The 19404-nt window shown below is 47.4% G+C and overlaps 2 protein-coding genes across 9 annotated transcripts in view; both read left to right on the top strand.

Moving 5' to 3' along the window:
• CRACR2B (calcium release activated channel regulator 2B) overlaps window positions 1-9911 on the top strand; it is a 45957-nt gene extending 36046 nt beyond the window's left edge. Inside the window, exons 13-19 of the mRNA XM_056492410.1 lie at window positions 1128-1422; window positions 1597-1738; window positions 1966-2047; window positions 4331-4445; window positions 5917-6024; window positions 6747-6823; window positions 7805-9911. Coding sequence (XP_056348385.1) covers window positions 1128-1422; window positions 1597-1738; window positions 1966-2047; window positions 4331-4445; window positions 5917-6024; window positions 6747-6823; window positions 7805-7889 — 904 coding nt within the window. The 3' untranslated portion in view covers window positions 7890-9911. The remainder of the gene's footprint in view (window positions 1-1127; window positions 1423-1596; window positions 1739-1965; window positions 2048-4330; window positions 4446-5916; window positions 6025-6746; window positions 6824-7804) is intronic.
• A 2910-nt stretch (window positions 9912-12821) lies between these two features.
• CD151 (CD151 molecule (Raph blood group)) overlaps window positions 12822-19404 on the top strand; it is a 32051-nt gene continuing 25468 nt past the window's right edge. For 3 of the 8 annotated variants that reach the window (XM_056493438.1, XM_056493437.1, XM_056493441.1), the window contains exon 1: window positions 12848-12951. The gene's annotated coding sequence lies outside the window, so the exon portion shown is untranslated. Of the gene's footprint in view, window positions 12952-16895; window positions 17146-19404 lie in introns of those variants that run through there. The other 5 variants (XM_056493435.1, XM_056493440.1, XM_056493434.1 and 2 more) reach the window with 4 other exon arrangements.

The raw sequence follows: 19404 nt of genomic DNA, 5'->3' as shown, positions 1-19404 counted from the left end.
CCCTGTCTCTATCCCAGTGCTGTGTCACACCACGTTGATTGAGAAACATGAAAAGAAATCCATTAGATCTGGGGTTACTGTTCAGAGTTTTGTGTTTGTCCCTTTGCTCCCACTAAAGAGGGTCTTGAGACCCCTCATTGTGTGATTTTGCCAGCCCTGGGAGATGGGCACCATTCCCAAGAGCCTGAGACTATGTGCCCATTTTTAAGAAGGAGAAGTTCCAGCTGGACTGGCATTTGAGGCAAATGCAGGGAGGGCAACCAGGAATGGGAGCTCCCTTTCATAGAAACATGGCAGCAGGTGAATTTTGCAACGCAGATGAAGTGCACTTGCTAGAGTGAGAAAGGAGAATTGTCTGGATTCCTGTACTAATAGAAGGAGAAGAATGTTGCAGAGCAGGGTGGGATGTCCTGCCTCTGAAAGGACTGACTGTAGTGTGCTCAAATTTGCTTCCAAATGCAGTCTGTTAAGCAGTGAAAGCAATGGACACATCTGTAGTAGATAAATATCTTCAGCTTAATTCTAGGTGTTCTCACTCCTTCTCTAGTTCTTTAACTATAGAAAACCAGTGATGCTGCCTTGCTCTTCAGCAGTGATTCCAGTAGATTAAATTGGTTATTTTAGGTGTTCTTTTGAAGGTTGTTCCTCCAATTACTACATCAGCTCTGCCCCCAGTGCATCAGGCTGCTCTTGTATGGGTACAGTCTGTTATTTCTTTTTGCATGATATTTAGTAGCAAAAATACAGGGGTAATTATTTCTTCTTTTTTTAATATTATTTTTAAAGGGGCTCTTGTTCTGTATGTTTTACCTCATTTTTTCACTATTAGGGGAAGTGGTAGGCAAAGAATTCTTGAAAAACCAAAGAGGCAATTTTAATAAAAATTAATGAAGTATTTGTCAGCACATATTAGTACAGCACAGCTCTGGTGAGCTCTCTCTTTCCCTAGGGGAGCCACTGATGCTTTAGTCACAGGGAGTGTGGGGAGGGAATATACAGAGTTCCTACAAGAGCTTCATATACACTAATTGGATTGCATTGGTTAGTTGGGAATTTGCAACCTCCTCCTTTTCCTATCTCCTCACCCCCTCCCACCCTATCTGTGCTGCCTGTGGACTTTAATACAGACAACTGGCCTCTGCGGACCTTCCCTTCGCCTTCCCAGTGGATATGGCAGTGGAAGAACCCAGCAGAAAGAACTGTAAATACTTCCCAGGCAATGGGGTGTGGATGAAGACAGGAGAAGGAGGCAACACAAACTTTGGAGGGAACAGCAGAGATGAGGAGAGGTGGCCCTTGGCAGCAGATCCTGAGTGGTTTAAGATAACTTTGAAGGGTGACTCTGAGTGCAGAAGAAATGCAGATGGCTTAGATGCTGCTCCGCTGCCTCCTCGAGCCCAGCCCGTTGGCACCGAAAGCAGGGTGAGTGCAGTTACCTGGGGTTATTCCTCAAACACCTGCTGGGGACTTGAGGGTCTGACTCTCTTCCCATCAAACTCCAGCTCCACAGATTTACAATGCAGGGGACCAACCCCTAAATCAAAGCACTGCCTGCAGCTGGGCTCTTCAAAACCTTGTGCATTTTTTCCATTGTAGCTCCCAGCACTGGAACCAGCCAGCTGTTCCCCAGATCGCATCTTTAAAGTGGTGTTTGTAGGGAATTCTGGAGTTGGGAAGAGTTCCTTCATCCACCGCTTCTGCTATGACAGGTTCTTGGCTGAGCTCAATGCAACCATTGGTAAGTAATAGGGTGCCTGGCTCACCTGGATAAGGAAGGTGGGAAAGTCAGCCTGGGCAAATGCTTTTTTTGCCTGTATTATAGCCCAGCTAAAGGTAAAGATGGTCCCTCTCCCAGTATTAAATTAATATTGCAATTTCCCTGAACTAAATGGAGTTGGTCTGGCCATAGTAATGGCAAGCTGCTCTCCCCATCCTACCTCATAATCATTGTCACCTTCCTGACAGGTATCGATTATCAGGTGAAGAGTCTAATGGTGGATAACACCCAGGTTGCCTTACAGCTATGGGATACAGCTGGACAAGAGAGGTAAGCAATTCCTGCCAGGCTTAGTGGAGGAAAGGGAAAGAGTGCATGCAGCTGGTTTCTGTCCCTGGGAAAACTATCAGCTTCAGAAGGACCAGACAGGTCATGACAGCTATTCCAGCACTGAATCTGCAGTAAAGGTGTGTTCCAGGGATTCTAGAAGCCCTGACTGTGAAGCAGGGCCTGGGGAGATTGCTCTGAGGGTGGACAGAAATGTAGTTTTCCATGTGTCTGACTTGCATTCTTGTGGCTCCAAGCAGTCTGTCCATAGATGTACGTCATGGGGTTCAAGGGGTGGAAAGGACTGTGAACCTTTCCAGATCTGATTCAGCTGTCAAAGCTGAACAAAGCCTGTGGGGAAGGCAGTTTGAACTACCCTGCTGGACTCTGTCAGTGAGGTTATTGGCCCCTTTCACTGTCCCTTCTGCTGACAGACTTGTGGAAATGATAATCCTTGGTAGAGGGACTGTGCAGCTTTTTGTGACACTGAACACTGGTTCCCCATCAAAAGCACGGGATATCTTTAGATGTTACCAGCAGTCTTGGTGAAGATCTGAGTAGTAGAGGACACATTTGACCCTCATCTGCTACTAGAGATGAAGGCTCATCACTGCCTTCATGTAAATTACATTTTATGTAGGATATAATTCGAAGCTTAAGATGAAAAGCTATTTCAAAAGGACCATGAACCTCAAGGGCCTCACAAAAATAAGCACTGGGTATTTTGAGCTAAATATGTTATGGGGGCAGGCCTTCAGGGGGCAGCCAAGGTCATGGGAATATTCTAATCCTAAACTGTGCCAATGATGCTGTCTGTCTCTAGACCATGCAAAGCTGGTGGGAATGTACTGAGTAGGAGTATCTATGAAAACCAATTCTCTCTTCCAAAATTAGGCTTCATGCTGAAGAAATAATTATTTCTGAGGGGACTCCTGTGGTTATTTTGATGCTGAAACTGAGCAGTAAGGGGAGTTGCTATGACATAAAATGTGACATTTTACTGAGGCCAGATTGCAGCAGAGGCCAAATTCAAGATATTGTGTCTGCAGAAGGACCTTTAGCACAGGCCCCTGCAGCACTAGCAGGTCTTAGATGTGTACCCACAAGAGAGAGCTTGGCTCAGTGCTGATACCAAATAGGAGACCTGGGAAGAAGAAAAAGCCTTTTCTTCATCTGGAGGAATGTTAATTACTTTTAACTAGAGGTGTCCAACTGTAAATATCTAAGGAAGAGATGGAAGAACCCCTTGGAGCATGCAAGGAGAACTCCTTGGTGACTTCCCTGAGACTGATGCATGATATCTGTGATGTTTCTTCTGGAGCATCTCGCCTGGCTGGCAGTCCAGAGGTGTGCCTTGACTGCCAAAGATACTCTCTGTGCTTTCTCGGTTGGATAGGTGCCAGAATGTTTTGTCCTTATTGTAGTGAGAAAGAACAGCTTCAGGCAACTATCTGAAGAGTACAGGAGGATAACAGCTATAGGTTTTCTTGGCTTGCAATAGGAGAGTTTGTTATCCTGTGCAGGAAATACACAGCTCTCTACTGAGATCTCAGGACTTTTGTTACATTTATTAATTCCCAAATTACATTGTTAATTCCATCAGTTTGCAATCAGTGTGGTTATATCATGGCTCTGTCACAAAGTGCTTACAGATTCTAAGGTTCAGGTTTGTTGTTTGGTTGGATTTGGTTGGAATTTATTCCCGAAATACAAGCCTGCAGTTTTAAATGGTACAGACAGGAAAAACTAGATATCTGATAGGAGCTTTTCTTGGAAATTGTGTCTAGCTCCTGATTTTTTATGTATAATGGCATTGATTTATAGATTCAATAGTGGAAACAGAATGTATCGATGCTGAATTCTTAATTGCTGTTTTGGCAGCCCTGGGGCAGACATTATGCATGCCTTGTTTGTACTGTGGTACAGCTTAGTCTGCAGATTCTTCCAGACTATAGAGAAAGACAATATTTTCCCCATCAGTTTCCTTTTTAATAGGAAATTATCTTTTCTTATCCCACCAAAGAGATTCTTCTGCTTCTTTCTTCCTGACCTGCAAAGGTGTTCTTTCTTGCTGTCTCAGCACCATGCATTTGGGAAGATTCCTGCTTACCCACAGCTGCCTAGCCTGTCTCAGAGGTGCAGGGATCTGTGTGTAAACACCAGCCCTGAGGGACACACCATTCCAGGCCATGCAGAGAGCCTGCACTGACAGACAGACAATCCCACTCTGGCACTTCCCACTGGGCAGAGAGGTTCTGAGAGTGCTTTGGTTGTGTCTGGGCTCAGGTTTCGGAGCATCACCAAGCAGTACTTCCGGAAGGCCGACGGGATCCTGGTGATGTACGACGTCACGGCCGAGTGCTCCTTCCTGGCGGTGCGCAACTGGATGAGCAGCATCCAGGTGAGAGCACGACCTGGGCTCCAGCACTGCTGCTGCTCCCTTGCTGCAACCAGCTCCAGTCTGTCTGCAAGTGACATGTTTCAGTCAGGAAGTCCTATTGGACTTGTGAGCTGGATTATCAAAGCAGATGCCTGTGGTGGTCGGTTTGGAACCAGAGGCTTTGTGTTGAAGGTAACAAAGCCAGTGGTAACCCATTAAATCAAGGAGAGAGGTTTCTGTGGCAGAACCTGTGAAAACAATAGTGTGGGTTTGTAAGCAGCCCATGTGCACTGTGTGCATCTCCTAAACGTGGTCACATCCCACTGGTGCTCAGGCAGGGAGATCTCCTGGTGTCTGGCATAGGAAAGGGAGGTGGTCCTTTTTATTTCTTCTTTCTATTTTAAAACTTGGTAATAATGTATTAATACTGTCATGTTTCCCCCTGTATTTTATTTCCAAACACTCACTGTTACACATTTATCTGTGGCTTATATCTTCTTGGGGATACAAAAGTACCTCTCTTTATAATTTAAATTAGTTGTGTGTAGATGATCAGGAGGTGAAGGGAAATTTTCAAGGGCAGTTTGGTTTTGATTGTACTGAGTCTCAAAAAACCAAGATCTCAGTGGAATGAATAAGTATAGGTTAGAGGATTCTAATATTGTTAATTTCCACAAACCTTTTGAGGAAAAATAAACAAACAACAAACAAACAACCACTTATGTCTTTGGACTCTAAAAGATCAGGTTAAGGTTTTCAAAACTAACCAGCCTCTGAAAATCAGGTTCCTTTCAGGAGGAAGGTTAAACTAAGCACACAGAAAATCAAACCTCATGAAATCTATATATTTTAATTTTTCTCTTCTTTCCCTCTCCCCATTATTTATTTTGCTTGGAGCTGTTCAGGTTCTGTATGTCATCCAGGGCACTTGAGTGGGGAGAAAACTTTGAGTCCTATTCTTACTCTGACCATGTTCTAGTGAGCCAATGGAACTATAAAGAGTTTGACCAGAGGTAAAGGGCTCTAGGAATTGCCTAGGAATAACAGTTCCTACAGAGGCAGCTTACAAGGGTGAAGGTTGCTTAACTTACTTGGCCAGTGGATTTTCAGCAAGGGATCATTGAGTTTAGGACAGCATATTAGACACAGTACTGCACATACAAAAATTACTGAGCTTATTAAGAAGATCTGCCAGATCACAAATTCCAAAATGCCTATGGGGAAAACTGCTTTTCTTTAGGCTTCTTATTTTCCTGAGAGGCACTTATGTCCTGTCTCCCCTCTCTCACCATCCCAGTTCAACACACCAAACATTTGGAATATTTCCCTAGTTCAAGCTTCCTTTCACAAATCCCTGGGACTATTGAAGCAATAATGGCCCTCTAATGATCTAATGAGCCTGGTCCTGATGCGACTGAAGGTTTTGTTTGCTTGAGGTGGAAGGATCTGCTCTGAGTGCCTATGTCTCTGGGGGTCATTATTTCTTTTGCAGGAGGGTATAGAGGATGGAGCTGTGGTCTTTCTGCTTGGAAATAAGTTGGATGCTGTGCAGAGAGAGACCCGGAATGTGCCCAGGATGGAGGGGGAAAGGCTGGCGAAGGTGTGACTCAGTGTTCTGCTGCTTTACCTGCTCTGCAGCCACCCTCCAGCTGTGAGCAGGGCAGTCTGGCTGGCAGAAAGCCCTTCTTGGAGCCATTTCCCAGTATGGTACCTTCCCTCTCCCTCCCACCCCCAGTTTCTCCAATGTGGACATGTACCCATGTCCCTCTGATACAAGGGAGGATGAGGTGGTGGCCTGCATGTAGCAGAAAATGGCCCTTGAGCAGGCTCATGTATTTGTCTTGGGGTTGATGCTTCATCACAGTCTTTCTGAGGGGAACATGCATGGCTGGTTTCCCATTTGAGGGCTCCCTAATGCAACATCAACCTGCTTCTTTCCTCACTCCTTTGTCTGCCTGCCTGCTGGCACCCTGGCCCCTGGGTGGGGAGAAACAGGGTTTCAAAGGTGTTTCCTGCCTTCTGGATTCACAACAAAAAGGTAAGGGAATCAAATAACCCTGGACAGATGTTTGCTCTTCCCAAACAACTCCCCCAGTGCTCCCTTTTGGACACTCTGGCTTGGTCCCCAATGCTGAACAAGCATCTCCTTCTCCTGGGTTGGTGAGCAGGGTGTGCACCCCAGGGTAAGAGCCACCTTCCTGGCTCCAGTGGCTCTTGGCAGGGTTCCTGGGGATGAGGGTGGGCCAGCTCCCAAGGCTGTGGGTGAACGGTGATGGTGGAGAGCTGGCAGTCACTGTGGGTGCTTGCTGTGCTCTCTGGCAGGAGTACAAGGCTGTGTTCTATGAGTGCAGTGCAATGACTGGCTACAACATCATGGAGCCCATGCTGCACATGGCCAGGTCAGTGAACAGCAGCAGTCACTCTGGGACGCTTTTCCAGCTGGAGGTGACTGGTATGGGCTCTGCTGGGGAAGGGGCAAGAAAAAGAGGGTGTCAGAGGCTGACTTCTTGTCACATCCCAAAAAAGACTTGACTCCAGGTCCTTGTCTTTTGTGCCTGGAGAGCACCAAGTGTAGACTGGACTCTTAACACAGAAAGCTTCACCTGGTAGACTGGCTGTTGCAAGAATAGGAGTTTAATTTGAATATTTCATCACAAAAACCTAGCATACTGTCCCAGATTTTAAGTTGGTGTTTTGAGTTTGAATTCTTCATGCTACTTTAAGGGTTCTTAATATCTACCTTTATAAGCACTGTACAGACTGAGTTTTTTCAGTGGCAATAGTTTTAAAAGGAGGTAAGATGTTCAGCTGAAAGAAATTAGCTTTAAAATTTTAAGTTAAAAAAACCCAAACAGATAGTTTTTGGAAAAAAGTATTTCAAATCTCGCAAGGAAATTATCCTGTTGTTTTCTTTTATCTCTTCACCTCCTTCTGCATCATCTCTGTTAAAGCCACAGCAGGACAGCTGTTCATTAACTGGGAGGATTTATCAGCTAGGTGAATCACATCTCCCATAGCACGTGCCTTCAGCATGCTTTATTACCATGGTGCTGCCCAAGACAGCCCAGTCAGCTGGAGCAAACAACCCAGGATTCTGACATCAGTGGGGGATCTTGGGAATAAGGCACAGGCCACTCAAACTGGTACTAAGCCATGGTCCCTCTTCCTTTTCTGTGTCCAGTTTCTTTCCCTGTTCCCTGGAAATTCATGCTTATCTCTGTGTGTGGTTTATCTAGCCCAACTTCCAGAGAAGTCCAGTCTTTGGGCCTGTCACTTCTTGCAATCCTAAATGTAAATCCTAAATGGCTGGTGGAGAGCAAAGGGCAGAGGCAAATGCTCAGTAACCAGGCTGTGTTCTTGATCTGTGCTGCTCTTTCCAGGTTGCTGACAGCACAAGAAGACAGGCAGAGGGAGAATGCCCTGCAACTGGAGGATATCATCAGGAAGAAAGGGTGCTGCACATAAAGCACACCAATGTGTAAGCAAGAGACATGTGCCAATGCTGTATCATGAAGCTGGGGGTTCCTTTCAAGCAAGCTGAATTTGATGGTATCAGTTCTCTAGAGACTTGGGGAAGGTGCAGCTTTTCCCACTCTGTGAATATGAGGCATAAATCAGACCAAACTGTGCATATTATCTGCACTGTTCTACTTCACAAGTCTGCATGCAGCCCTGGTATCTCAGGGCTCTGCTTCTTTGGGGGATTTTGTCTCGTCTTAGCAACACAGACTGGGCCTTCTGTCTGGAGTTGTTGGTTCCCTGTAAAGGGATGAAGTCTCGCTCCTGTTCTTTCTGGCAAAAAAGTGGCCTAGCAGCAGAGAGCAGAGGACACAATGGGTCTGTATTAGATTGAATTTCAGTATAAGAGAGAAAGAAAATTTGGGCTAGCTCTAAGTAGTGATCCATCTGTCTCAGAGAGAAGCATCTCCTCTTGGTTCAGCAGCAGCAGTGCTCAACTGAGAGTCTGCTGTGGTGAGTGAGAATGCTTCCACCACTTCCTACAAGATCTGGATCTGGATTTACTGTGGGATTTGGTTGGACTTGTCAATATTGTAGATTCCATATGTGATTATAGTATGAACAGATAGGACAGTCATCCCAATGGCTTTCATTGCTTTGTCACCCTTGTGGACCTTTCCACTGTCCTAGTGTATGTTTACAGAACACAGAACAGTTGCCCTGGGACCTGCAGGCGCTGGCATGTGCTGCTGATTCATAGCCCATTGCAGGAGCTGTGCTGTCCAAACCAGGGGAGCCATATATAGCCTGTTTTAAGGCTGAATGCTGCCTGTTTCCTCCCATTCTCTTATCCTTTCCTGAAGAATCTCCAGAAACTCAGACCTGCCTTACCCACTGTCATGAAAGATCCCACCAGAGTGCTTTCAAATGCCCGTGGGCTGGAGTACAAGGCAGCTGCCTGTGTGAAATGTACCTTTTTCTCTTTCAGAGACTTTGAACAACAGTCTCACTTTACTGGTGAAGGGCCTGAGAAAGGGATGAACTGAACCTGTTCCCATTGGGAAGGGCTTTCTTGTCACTAAGGGACAGGGCAAAGCAGGGCAAGGAGGAGCACGGACAGAGGTGGGAGCTGTCCCCAAAAGTGCTCCTGTCGGCAAAGCTGCCATGGTCCCTGGGCATGGATCTTCTGGAGTGTGATGCTTTCTGTTTTGCAGCTCAGTGGGGATTGAGTGAGATTTTTGTTAGTGCCCTTTCCCCTTCTGTCTTCGAGGCTGTTTCTGTATGTGACTCTGGCATTTCAGGCACAAGATGTGATACAGCAGCTGTGATGCAACCCCCAAACCTTGCAGTATAGGGAAAGCCTTTGCCCATGGTCTTTCATCTCTTGGGATGAGGCAATTGCTCTGAAAGTCTATTTATTGCACAAATTTTGCTGGGACAATCCCAGGCAGGAAAAGTGCTCTGAGTCACCTACAGACAATCAGTATTACATGGAATTTCCATAGTTACTCCTGGTGCCCTTTACTTCTGATGGGAAAGAGGAAGTTTTTCTCTGGAAGAGCAGGATTTCTGACTAAAAGGAAGAGCTAAAAGTAGTAAGATCCTGCTCAGTCCTTACTGTTGGCTGGCTGTGGCTCACACTGTTTAACTGCACTAACACCTTCCAGAGACTGGGAATCAGAAAGCTACAAGAGGCCCTGAAGGAACCAGGGTAGCTGGTGTGGAGCCTGGAGTAAGACCTGCAATGGTGCCAGGGGAGCTGCTCCTGTTTCCAAGAAGCGACGTTTGGGAAGGGAAATCCGTGCTAAGGTGTTCTGAACGTGCACCTCCCACGCTCTGTACACAGCACACCCGAGTCAAAGGTGTGAAATACAGCTGTCACACAAATATGGGCTAGTTCTGTGTATTACCCTTATCAGTGCTGTCATACTGCAATGGCAAGAACCATCAGGTTCTTTTAATGTACAACCTTAAATACACTTTCTCAGTGTGCAAACAGTATAGGCAATAAAGAAACGCTGTCTTACAAGTGGTTATGGTGAGAGACTTTTTTTCAGGTGCTGCAGGACATTCAGCCTCCCATCTTCAATCACTGATGATCCTAGTGTGACCTTCCCTTTTCACTGCTCAGGAAGGGGCCTGTCCCCTATAGAGGTACACAGGGAGTTTTACAAACAGGGAAAGATTTAACCAAGAACCCATGCCTTGGAGACAGCTCAGGAGAAATTCACCCCCTTTTTTAACCTCCTTTAAGAAGCTGGACTCCAGCTGATTAGGGAAGGCAGGGCATGGAGGAGAAAAAGGGGAGACACTTGCCCAATGTCTGGGGGTGTAGTGCTTTCAGAGAAAACAGGTTCTCACCTTGTTACCTGTATTCATAGAACTAAAGCTTTATTTTATTAATGTCCCATGCATCCTTTTCCCTAGAGCTGCTATTTGGCTGCTTTTAATCCTTGTGCCCTGGCATGGCTCCAGCTGGATGTTCGTGCATTACAGGACTAATCACTCTGCAGTTTTGACCAAACAATTTATTACTCATTTCCCCTGCTATAAACTGATAGCACAAGTAGTTAATTGTAACATATATTTTTTGTAAGGAGGAAAGGGTGGATTTTTGTTTAAAGGATGACAAAATGGCACAGAATTTGAGCAGGCTGAGCTTGGACAACAGTAAGCAGCAGGGTGGAGTTTATTACTGGAAGGTCTTTTGTTGTCTCTCAGCACAATAATTAAATGTCCTGTTGGAAGACCCAGACACAGTCTCAAGGGGCATGTGGCTGGCTTTTAAGCCTGTCTGATATCAGACCTAACTGAGATCAGAATTTCCAAAAAGTTCTTCATTTTACTACATTCCCCCTTTTTTTTTGTCAGAATCTCTCCTGCCTCTAAATGGAAGCTCTGGGAGCAGCCATCCTCTGTAAGTGACTGCTGGAAACTGCAGCATAAATGCAAATAATGGGATATCCTGAGGAGGCATAAGATGAGGGAGGATGTAAAATAAGACTGCCTGGGGGCTTATACATTCACCATATTGGCTCCAGCCTCTTAGTGAATAAATGACTTTTTGCAGATAACCTGTAAGGTATTTTGGAATCACATCACAAGAAAGTACTCTTCTTACAGCCTGGGAAGCCTAATCCTGGCACATGCAATAATGCACCTGTGTACACAGTCAGGTGTAGGGGCAAAAGCAAAAAAGCCAGCTGCTCTGATAAGTAGCCATGGTCCCACAAATCTCTGCAGGCCAGCAAAGGAACCTCACTCTGATTTGATTTCACTTGTCTGTTTCATGTCAATATGCTAAGGGTAAGCATAAGAGGATTAGGCTGACAGCATCTCTTTGAAAAGCCAAAACAGGGCTGAAAAGAGAGCATTAAGCCACGGTGTTGATTTTAAAGCTTTTCCACAGGACAAATGCAGGAATTGCAAAGGTTTGAGATGTTTTCTACTGCCTTCTTTATTCCAGCAGCCTAAACTCCAAGGGAATTTCCATTTGCACACAATTAATGAGTTCCTGCTATGGAGATCATGCAGTCACACATTATTTTTTGTCCTGTCATCGTCCTCTGTTTGTGTCTTTTCATGATCTTTTTACTTGTTGATTGCTTAGACTATAAACATATACATTGACCAAGTACTTTATCTCCAATTATAATGTATCTCACAGCCTATAATACACCTTCAAATGCTCTGTTTAGCAATCTCCTGTTCAGTGCCAATAGACCCACAGCCCTGCAGTTCAGAGCTTTGTTAGCAGGCGCTCAGCTCATTACTTATCTGGCTGTTGATGAGTCACATGGAAATTTTAGTTGGCATGGCTACAACAACCCGGCTCCAGCCCCTCCAGTCTGCAGGGCATGTTTATATATGAATATATGATGCTGCAAACACAAATGTAGCTCTGTGCTACTTCTGAAAATACTAGTCCATGGGAGACCCGACCAGATAAAATTAGTCTCCTCAAGGTAAACAAGTATCTACAGTAAAAAAAATCTATTACTCTAGCAATAAACTGAGGACAGGGAGGCGGGGGTCCTGTGGTGCATCTCGCCTTTACTTGCAGGCTCTCCCAAGCATAAGAAAGCTTTTGTGCCCGGGTCATGCCCATTTGCTGACCCAAATCTGCAGAGTGGGGGGGTTATGTGGTTTCCTGTTTGGGCATGAAATCCCTGGACATGGCAAGGAGGCAGTGGCCCAGTGTGGTAGCTACCCCGGGCTCCACCAAGGAGGGCAGGACCTGGGCAGGGGCCGGTGTCTCTTGCGGCTTCCAGGTTCTGCTACATATTGCCTGCCACAAATCTATCAGTGTGCAAACAAGCTGATCCCCCACGGTTCTATTCGGTCACTTGGTTCTCGGACAGCTCTGAGCTAAAACGAGCTTACTCCTTGGGAAGGATGAAGTGATTTCTGAGTTGGGCACATGGAGGGGTTAAGGCAAACACCTAGGAGGTTCTAAACTGGCCTTTCCCTTACCTGCCCAGATCTCCTCTCTTCCTCCCACTCCTGAAAAACCATGTGAGGCCACTCAGCCGTGGAGAGGGCGCGGGTCTTTTCGTGGGAGCATCCCTCGCACGGGGCTGCTGCTCAGCACAGCAGTACGCGGGCTGTGGCTCCAGTGAGGTAATGGGGGGATAAGGCAATGTGCCAGTCGGGGCTTGATCTCGATTTACAGGGTGTTTCATGGAGAACACTTTTAACAAGCAGGTCTGGCGCCTTAAAAGAAAAAAAAAAAAAAAAAAAAGCCGCTCCGTTGGAGCTGGAGTTGGCTGTAACGTGTTGCCTGCGGCAATGCAAAGGGCGACGTGAGGCGCAGGAGCCGAGAGCCGAGGCCGCGGACGGCGCCCGGAGCGCAGGCAGCCACGGCCTGAGGGGCGAGCGGGGCCGGCCGGGGGGCGGGGGCGGTGGCCCGGGCTGGGCCGGGCTGGGCTGTGCCGGGTTGGGCTGGGCTGGGCCGGGCCGGCCGCGCCTCCCTCCCGCCCCTCCGGAGGAGCTCCCGTCGCCGCCCGCCCGCTCCCTCCCGGCGGCGCGGCAGGTCGGGGCGTGCGGCGGCGCGGAGCGGCGGCCGAGGGTGAGGCGGAGCGCCCGAAATGGCGGCACCGGCGGGACGGGGCGGCGGGGAGCGGCGGGATTGAGGGAGCGGGGCCGGGGCTGGGGCAGAGCCGGGCAGAGCGCGGCCCCCGGCCCGTGTGTGAGGCAGCGGGCCCGGCGCTCCCTCACCCTGCCGGCACCCGCACCCGTGGGGACCCGGCCCTACCGCAGCTCTGCTCTGCTTCCCCTCCAGCGCCCTATGGCACTGCACAGCCTCGCAGGGGCTCGGCCCTCGCATGCTTCGCTGTTTTCTTTTTCCTTAGAAAAGTGCTTTAACCTGTTGCGGGTGGTGTCATAAACTTCGCGCAGCCCGCGGAATTAGTAAAGGTGTTATGAACGTTGCCGTAAATGAAGCGATTATTACCCCCTCCGCCTTTTGTTCGGTCAGATTTCCCCGTAGTACAAATAAAGTGTTGGCCTTTGCGATGGGCTGGTAGGACCCTTGGAGGCGGAGGAGGGAGAGAGCGAGCGCTTGTTTACCACACGGGCGATGTCCTGATCCCGTCTTTTTCTGGAAGCTGCATCAGGTGGGGAGCTGATGGCAGCGGGTTATTGCTGCACCGTGCTGTTGCTTGCCATGAGGAATCTTTACAAGTAGCTGCTTCTTCCTGTCTTCTCATGAAGAACATAAACTGCAGTAATTTTTTTTTTAAAGTCTGACTTTTCCTGAGGGCTTTTGTAATCAACTTGTTGCAGTATCCTGTTGAATTTTAGCGATGATATGTCTTTATTTCAGGCTACTCTATAGCATCACTTAAATTCTGCTCTGCTTCACTTCCTTTGTCCTCCTACAGCACTTCCTGGCTTTCTGTGAGGGTTCATGTGGTGCCTCCTAGAACAAGGGTTGATTGACATAGCATCACCCATCAGAGGCAGTTTTGTTCAAACAGTTTTGAAAGAAGTTCCCTTTAGAGAAAGTACATTTCCTTTGTGACCTTCATGGCCATTGCTAAGGTTCTTAGGGAAACTTTTGGTCTTACCAGCTGGTACTGTGGAGGCTGAAGAGCCTCTTAGCGTGCCAGAATCAGACAAATGTCCATCCCAGTCCTTCCATCCCAGTCCTCCTGGGTGACTCTCATTGCTGGCAAAGGACTATGTGTGGTGGAGGGAGCAGAGTGCCTGACTTGGCTGAGCTCTTGCTGAGCTCGTGGTAACTAGAAAGTCAGTGCAAAAGTTTCAGTGCTTTCATATTGTCTGAAGCATTTTGTGTGCCTAGGACAGGCGGTTCCCAGTCTTGTTGGAAGCTGGGGCAGCATCACTTACGCTCTGTGTGACACATCTGGTGACAGGTCCCTGTCAGAGGCACAGCACTGGCTTGCACAGGTGGGCGAGGGCTCTGGCTTGCTGCAGCTGCTCTGCCGTGCCAGCACTTCTGTGTCAGATGCCCTCGCTGGAAACTTTGAGCTGCAAGATGGAGGAGATGGCAGCTCTGGAGCTCCTCCATGTAACTCACCTCGGATCACATCCTTGCTCTGTGGTTTGCTGATGGTGTCTTTGAGTTCTTGGCCTGTATTTACTTCTGGTCATATGCTGTATTTCTGCAAAAAGCATGTTTCATTCCAAACTGTTGCTTGTGCTCATTGCCCTGTGGCTTCTGCAGGAAGAAGGACTCCCCCAGTTGCCTGGTAGAAGTCCTGGCACTCCCTACTGTATGCTGGCTCCAGGGAACAATGAGAAAACACCTTACTGAGTGCTTGAAATAATGTCCCATGTGTGACACTTTATTTTATTCTGGAGTCTGGTTAGTCCCTCTTGTGGTACATTTTGTAAGAGTTAAATGGGTTTATTTCTCCTAACTCAAGGCCAGTGTGTTAAAGGGGTTTTATTTGCTACTTCCAGTGCAGCCTCCGAAGGTTTCTCTCTTTGGGTGTGATACATTCTTCAATAAGGGGGTGGAAGAAAGCTGCTTGTATTCCCTTGTCAAGCAAAAATGCTAGGTGGGAGTGGCTGATGAAGGGCTCTCTTTCCTCGTAGGAACTTTCCAGCAGGCATATAATTCTCAGCAAATAAAAGTTGTATCATGGCTTGAACTGTTTCCATCACACGTGCACAGAGAAGGCAGCAATGCCCTTGCTCTTGAGACAGCCCTGAGGGGGTTGATTAGAGAGCTGTGTCTCTTCTAGCTGGGTCATCCCACTGGCAAATTCACTTATTCCTTCTACATAGTTTGGCTTCTTATCTCAGGAATGCATTGAACTATTGGTTATGGATGGAAGGAAAATGTGTATTTATGTGTGTTTGTGTGATATCTCTATTACCATGTGTACCTGTTTGTGGCAGACTATCCTGTCTGGCATTCCCAGGTAATTTGGTCATTTATAAAGCAATCACACTGCCCCTCTGTTCTTCTTATGCCTTCTGTTTAAGGCAGAAGCTCAGAAAGAAAAAAATTGACAGGCTCTGTAAAACAAAAAGGGTAGCTGTACTTTTTCACATCTCAGTTTACTGTTACTATCCCCAGTGGCCTCATCAGCCTTGTTCCTTAAGCCTCCTGAGAGGATGTTTTATCCCTCAACTCTGCTTTCTGCTCTTGTGCTCAACACTGGGTTATCTCCAGCTCTCCCTGAGCATGTGCACTGACAGCTGAGGCCATGGAAAGCCTGAGGGAGGGAAGCTCCTAGAAATGACAGCTCATCTCAGCTTCTCTGGCTTTGAGGAGCAGAAGTGTAAATCTCCCTAGTTGTTTAAAACATTCAAGATCCTAAGGGTGTAGACCAGGTCTCCTTCTTTCTCACTTGCTCATCCTGCCTTTCAGACCCTGAATGTGATTTTTCTTTTACTACAGCAGAGTTGAAATGAAATTAACAATGTCACTGTAAAATAATTTTCCCATCCTTTTTGGTACTTTTTGGTAGATTTTAACAGAACTTTTCCCTGGGATGGTGACCATCTTCCCAGTCTGTGAGAAATGTGCTTTTCCCTGCTACCCTGTGTCTGAAGCCAGGGTGTGGAGGGAGAAATGAGGGATGGCAGGTGTGTGGAATGGAGATGAGGTGTTCTGTGAATTCTGTGGAAATGCCTCATTCCGTCCCTCCCCACAGCACAGAAGCTGTTGGCTGCCAGGCCCTCTTGGCAGGGATCTGCCCTGTAGTAGCAGCACTGCTGCTGGGCATCTCCCTTCAGTGCTCCTTTCTGTCCTGCCTGCCAGACTCCTCTGGTTGTGATCTCAGCACCCTGGGATCCTGGGGAATGGATTTAGGGAGTCCTACTGTGTCCCGTGTCCTGGCTGCTGGCAGTAATAAAACTCTTGGCAAGATGAGCAGGAGGATGATGACTATTTTCCACTCCTGGAATTTCATGGCTGAGTAAGTGGTATGTTTTGGGGTCTGGGTATTTGGGTGTGACCAGCTTGGTCCATGTTTCTAGCCTGAGTTTCTTGTGCTGGTTGGGTTGCTATGACCTCAGTCCAAGCTGGAAAACTGCTGTGCAGCTCTGTAGGGCCAGAGTGCAATACACTCAATGTGGGACTGAAAGTGTGCCCATCTCCTTAGAAGGATGTAAGCATGAATTGATGCCATGACATGCCAGCTGGGCTTTTCATGGAGTTATATATATGTGTCTGTGTGTGTATGTGTGTATTTCATGCATGCTTTTGATGCCAGTAGTGGTGGACATTGTTTGAGGCAGGATACTGGTTTAGTGGGATAAGGGACATCAGGAATTCTCTTCTGCAGCAGTTGAGGGAGGGTCCTTGGCAGCTGTTTAAATTCAATTGGGTGCTGATCTACAGGCTCTGTCTGCAGGATGCAGCCATGCAAATACACACTGTGCAGCTCTTGACTGATGCTGCATTGCCTGCATCCCTACAGGCTGCCATGGAGCTGCCTCTCCTACCTGCTGAGGTGAGTGCATCCCAGAGACGGAGGGTGGAGGATGTGGGGTGTGGCACAGACTCTTAAGAGAGGTGGAAATGAGGTGTGTGGGAGGGGAGGTGCTAGAGAGGATGTTGCTCAGACCCACGGGTTGTTCCTGGCGGCAGTAATGAAGCTTCATAGAGAAAAGCCGAGGCAGAAGTCGGTGACATGAAATATTTGGCACTGACCATTGTTTGTTATCTGTGGCTGGTGCCAGAATACAAAAGGAGCAAAGTTCACTTGTTCAACCCAGGTTTTCTTTACTTCTATAAGAAAGAAAGCAACGGTGGGGAGCTGGGGCAGTGGAAAGAGTTACAAGGGTGAGTACCTGTGCTTTGGTGAAATCTGTCCTTGTAGCTGTGATGTGGAAGATGGACTCTCTTAAGAAACGTTGGAGTTGAGCTGAAATTTGCAGCATGTTTCCCAGCTGTCTTTGCCACTGTAGGAGAGGGATGGGTTTAAAGGAAGAGAGACCTTTTTTTGAGATGCTGTGGGAGAAAGATCTGCTGTGCTGGATGAGGTGAAAACGTGTCTGATACCTCACCCTGGAACACTTCTGCCCCTATGGGGAAGAAGTGGACAGAAGAAAGATCAAGATGATTCTTTTTTTGCAGTATTGGCATTGAATGGCGAAATAACAGGTGTGTTTTGGAGTCTGGGCTGCATTTGGATCTTGCTGACCTTGCTGGACTCTCCAGTCCCAGCCAGAAAAGTGCTGTACAGCTCAGTAGGAGCATCTCAGACAGGAGTGGAGTCAGCTCAACACAGACTGAAAGTAGTCCTTGGCAGCTCTTTCAGTACAAGCATATGACTTATCAGCATAGCTGGAGGATGAACAATGGATTTGTTGGCTCCTTCACTAATGGCATTCAGTTAAAACTGAGACCAAGAGTGGTTTGAGGTAGGAATTACTGTGGGAGAGGTTTCTGTTTTGTCTGGAGTGTGTTGCTGACCTCTTATCTGCTACAGTAGCAGCCACAATGTCTCTGTGTTTTTTTGGGAGTACTCTGACCCTCAGTGTCCACCATGCTGCAGCAATAAAGAAAATAAGGAGGAGGGATGGTTTTGGTCAAGTTTATCTGCTATCAGAGCCAACTGGCAGATGGCAGCCATGCTGACATTTCTGGCATGCCAGCCAGTGAGCAGAACTTTTGTGGTGCCTGTCAAGGCAGGCGTGAGTCATGACTTTTGAATGTCAGTATTTCTTCTTAGCTTTGGTGGAATCCAGAAGGGAGGAATTCATATCCCACATCTCACCCCCACACTGCCCTGGGAACAGAGATGGTTGGCTCTTTTTCCCCAAGGTCACTGTAAGCTCCATGCAGAGCTCCCAGGGAGGTGGTGGGAGCTGTGTGTGCCATCACAGGGATGTACAGTGGGTGTAGAAGCCAGGCACGGGGACACGTGGGAGCAGGAAAGTCTTGTCAAGTGCTGTGTGCAAGGAGTGTATGGATGGGAAAGTGTTGGGCTTCATGCTTGTGGTTTTGGCTGTTGAAGCATAGAAAGGGTGAGTCCAGTTCTGTGTGGAAGTACCACTTGCTGAGGAATTGACCTGTGGTTGGTTTCAGGTTGCCACTTGCTGTGTGGAGTAGCCCTCCTCTGTCTTTGCTGAGAGACTTGGCTAAAGGTGAGAGGTCTGGTGAGGAGAGGAGGAGACTTTTGGTGTGGTCTCCAATGTCCCTTGTCCACTTGGAGGGTTTCTAAAAAGACATACTTCTTGTTATTGGATGGACCTCTTCCTATATTTGGGGAGGAAGAGCTATCACGCTGGTTCCTGCACCTTTGAGTCCCAGTTGTCTGGGTTTTTTACTTCTCCTGAGCAGGGAAAGAGTGCAGGTGTCGGGCTGAGCTCATGTTTGAGGAATGAGGCTGTGCTCAGCCTCCGAAGTGGGCTCTGGAGAGCCAAACAAAAGCCTGTTCTGTCCATTGTGCACCCTCCAGGGCTTACCTCTGGTGCATGCAGTGTGTCCGAGACAGTAATTAAAAAGGGAACTTAAACCACTGTGCTTAGACCTGGACAACATCCTAGTTGCTGACTTCACTGGGCTGTTTGCCCTCAGGCACTGTGGAAGTGTGGATCCTGACTCACAGGTGTGCTGCTGGAAGCCTGGGGGGAGGGAAAAGCAGACAGTTGCAGAGGGAAACCTCTGCTTTCACTGGTCATGAGCTTTACTCTGACTGCAATTGTCTCCATGTGGAAGAGAACCGCCTTGGAGAAAAAAAAGGATTTTATAGTTTGCTACTTCATCAGGAATTTTAACAATCTTTTAAGAAAAAAAAAAAAAGGGGAGGGGGAAGCCAACTTAGATGAGAGCAGTGAGAGTATCCAAAATAAATTATTGTAGTTACATCCATGTGATTCTTATCAATAACAAGATTTACAAGGGGATAAGTGGGAAACTGATTTCCCTGTGTATGAGGGCACAACTGCTGTGGATCAGCAGTATCCTTATAATCTTTGACACTGATAACCATGTGTGGCCAGCTCTGGTCCCTCTCTCTTGATTAACCTGCTCTGGACAGTCAGAGCTAGAACACTCTTTTGGCTGAGGTGAATAATAGGAGGAATATTTTCTATG

Source organism: Oenanthe melanoleuca, chromosome 5 (assembly GCF_029582105.1).
Source record: "Oenanthe melanoleuca isolate GR-GAL-2019-014 chromosome 5, OMel1.0, whole genome shotgun sequence".
In the NCBI taxonomy this organism is placed as follows: Eukaryota; Metazoa; Chordata; class Aves; order Passeriformes; family Muscicapidae; genus Oenanthe; species Oenanthe melanoleuca.
This window is presented reverse-complemented; position numbering and strand designations above follow the sequence as displayed.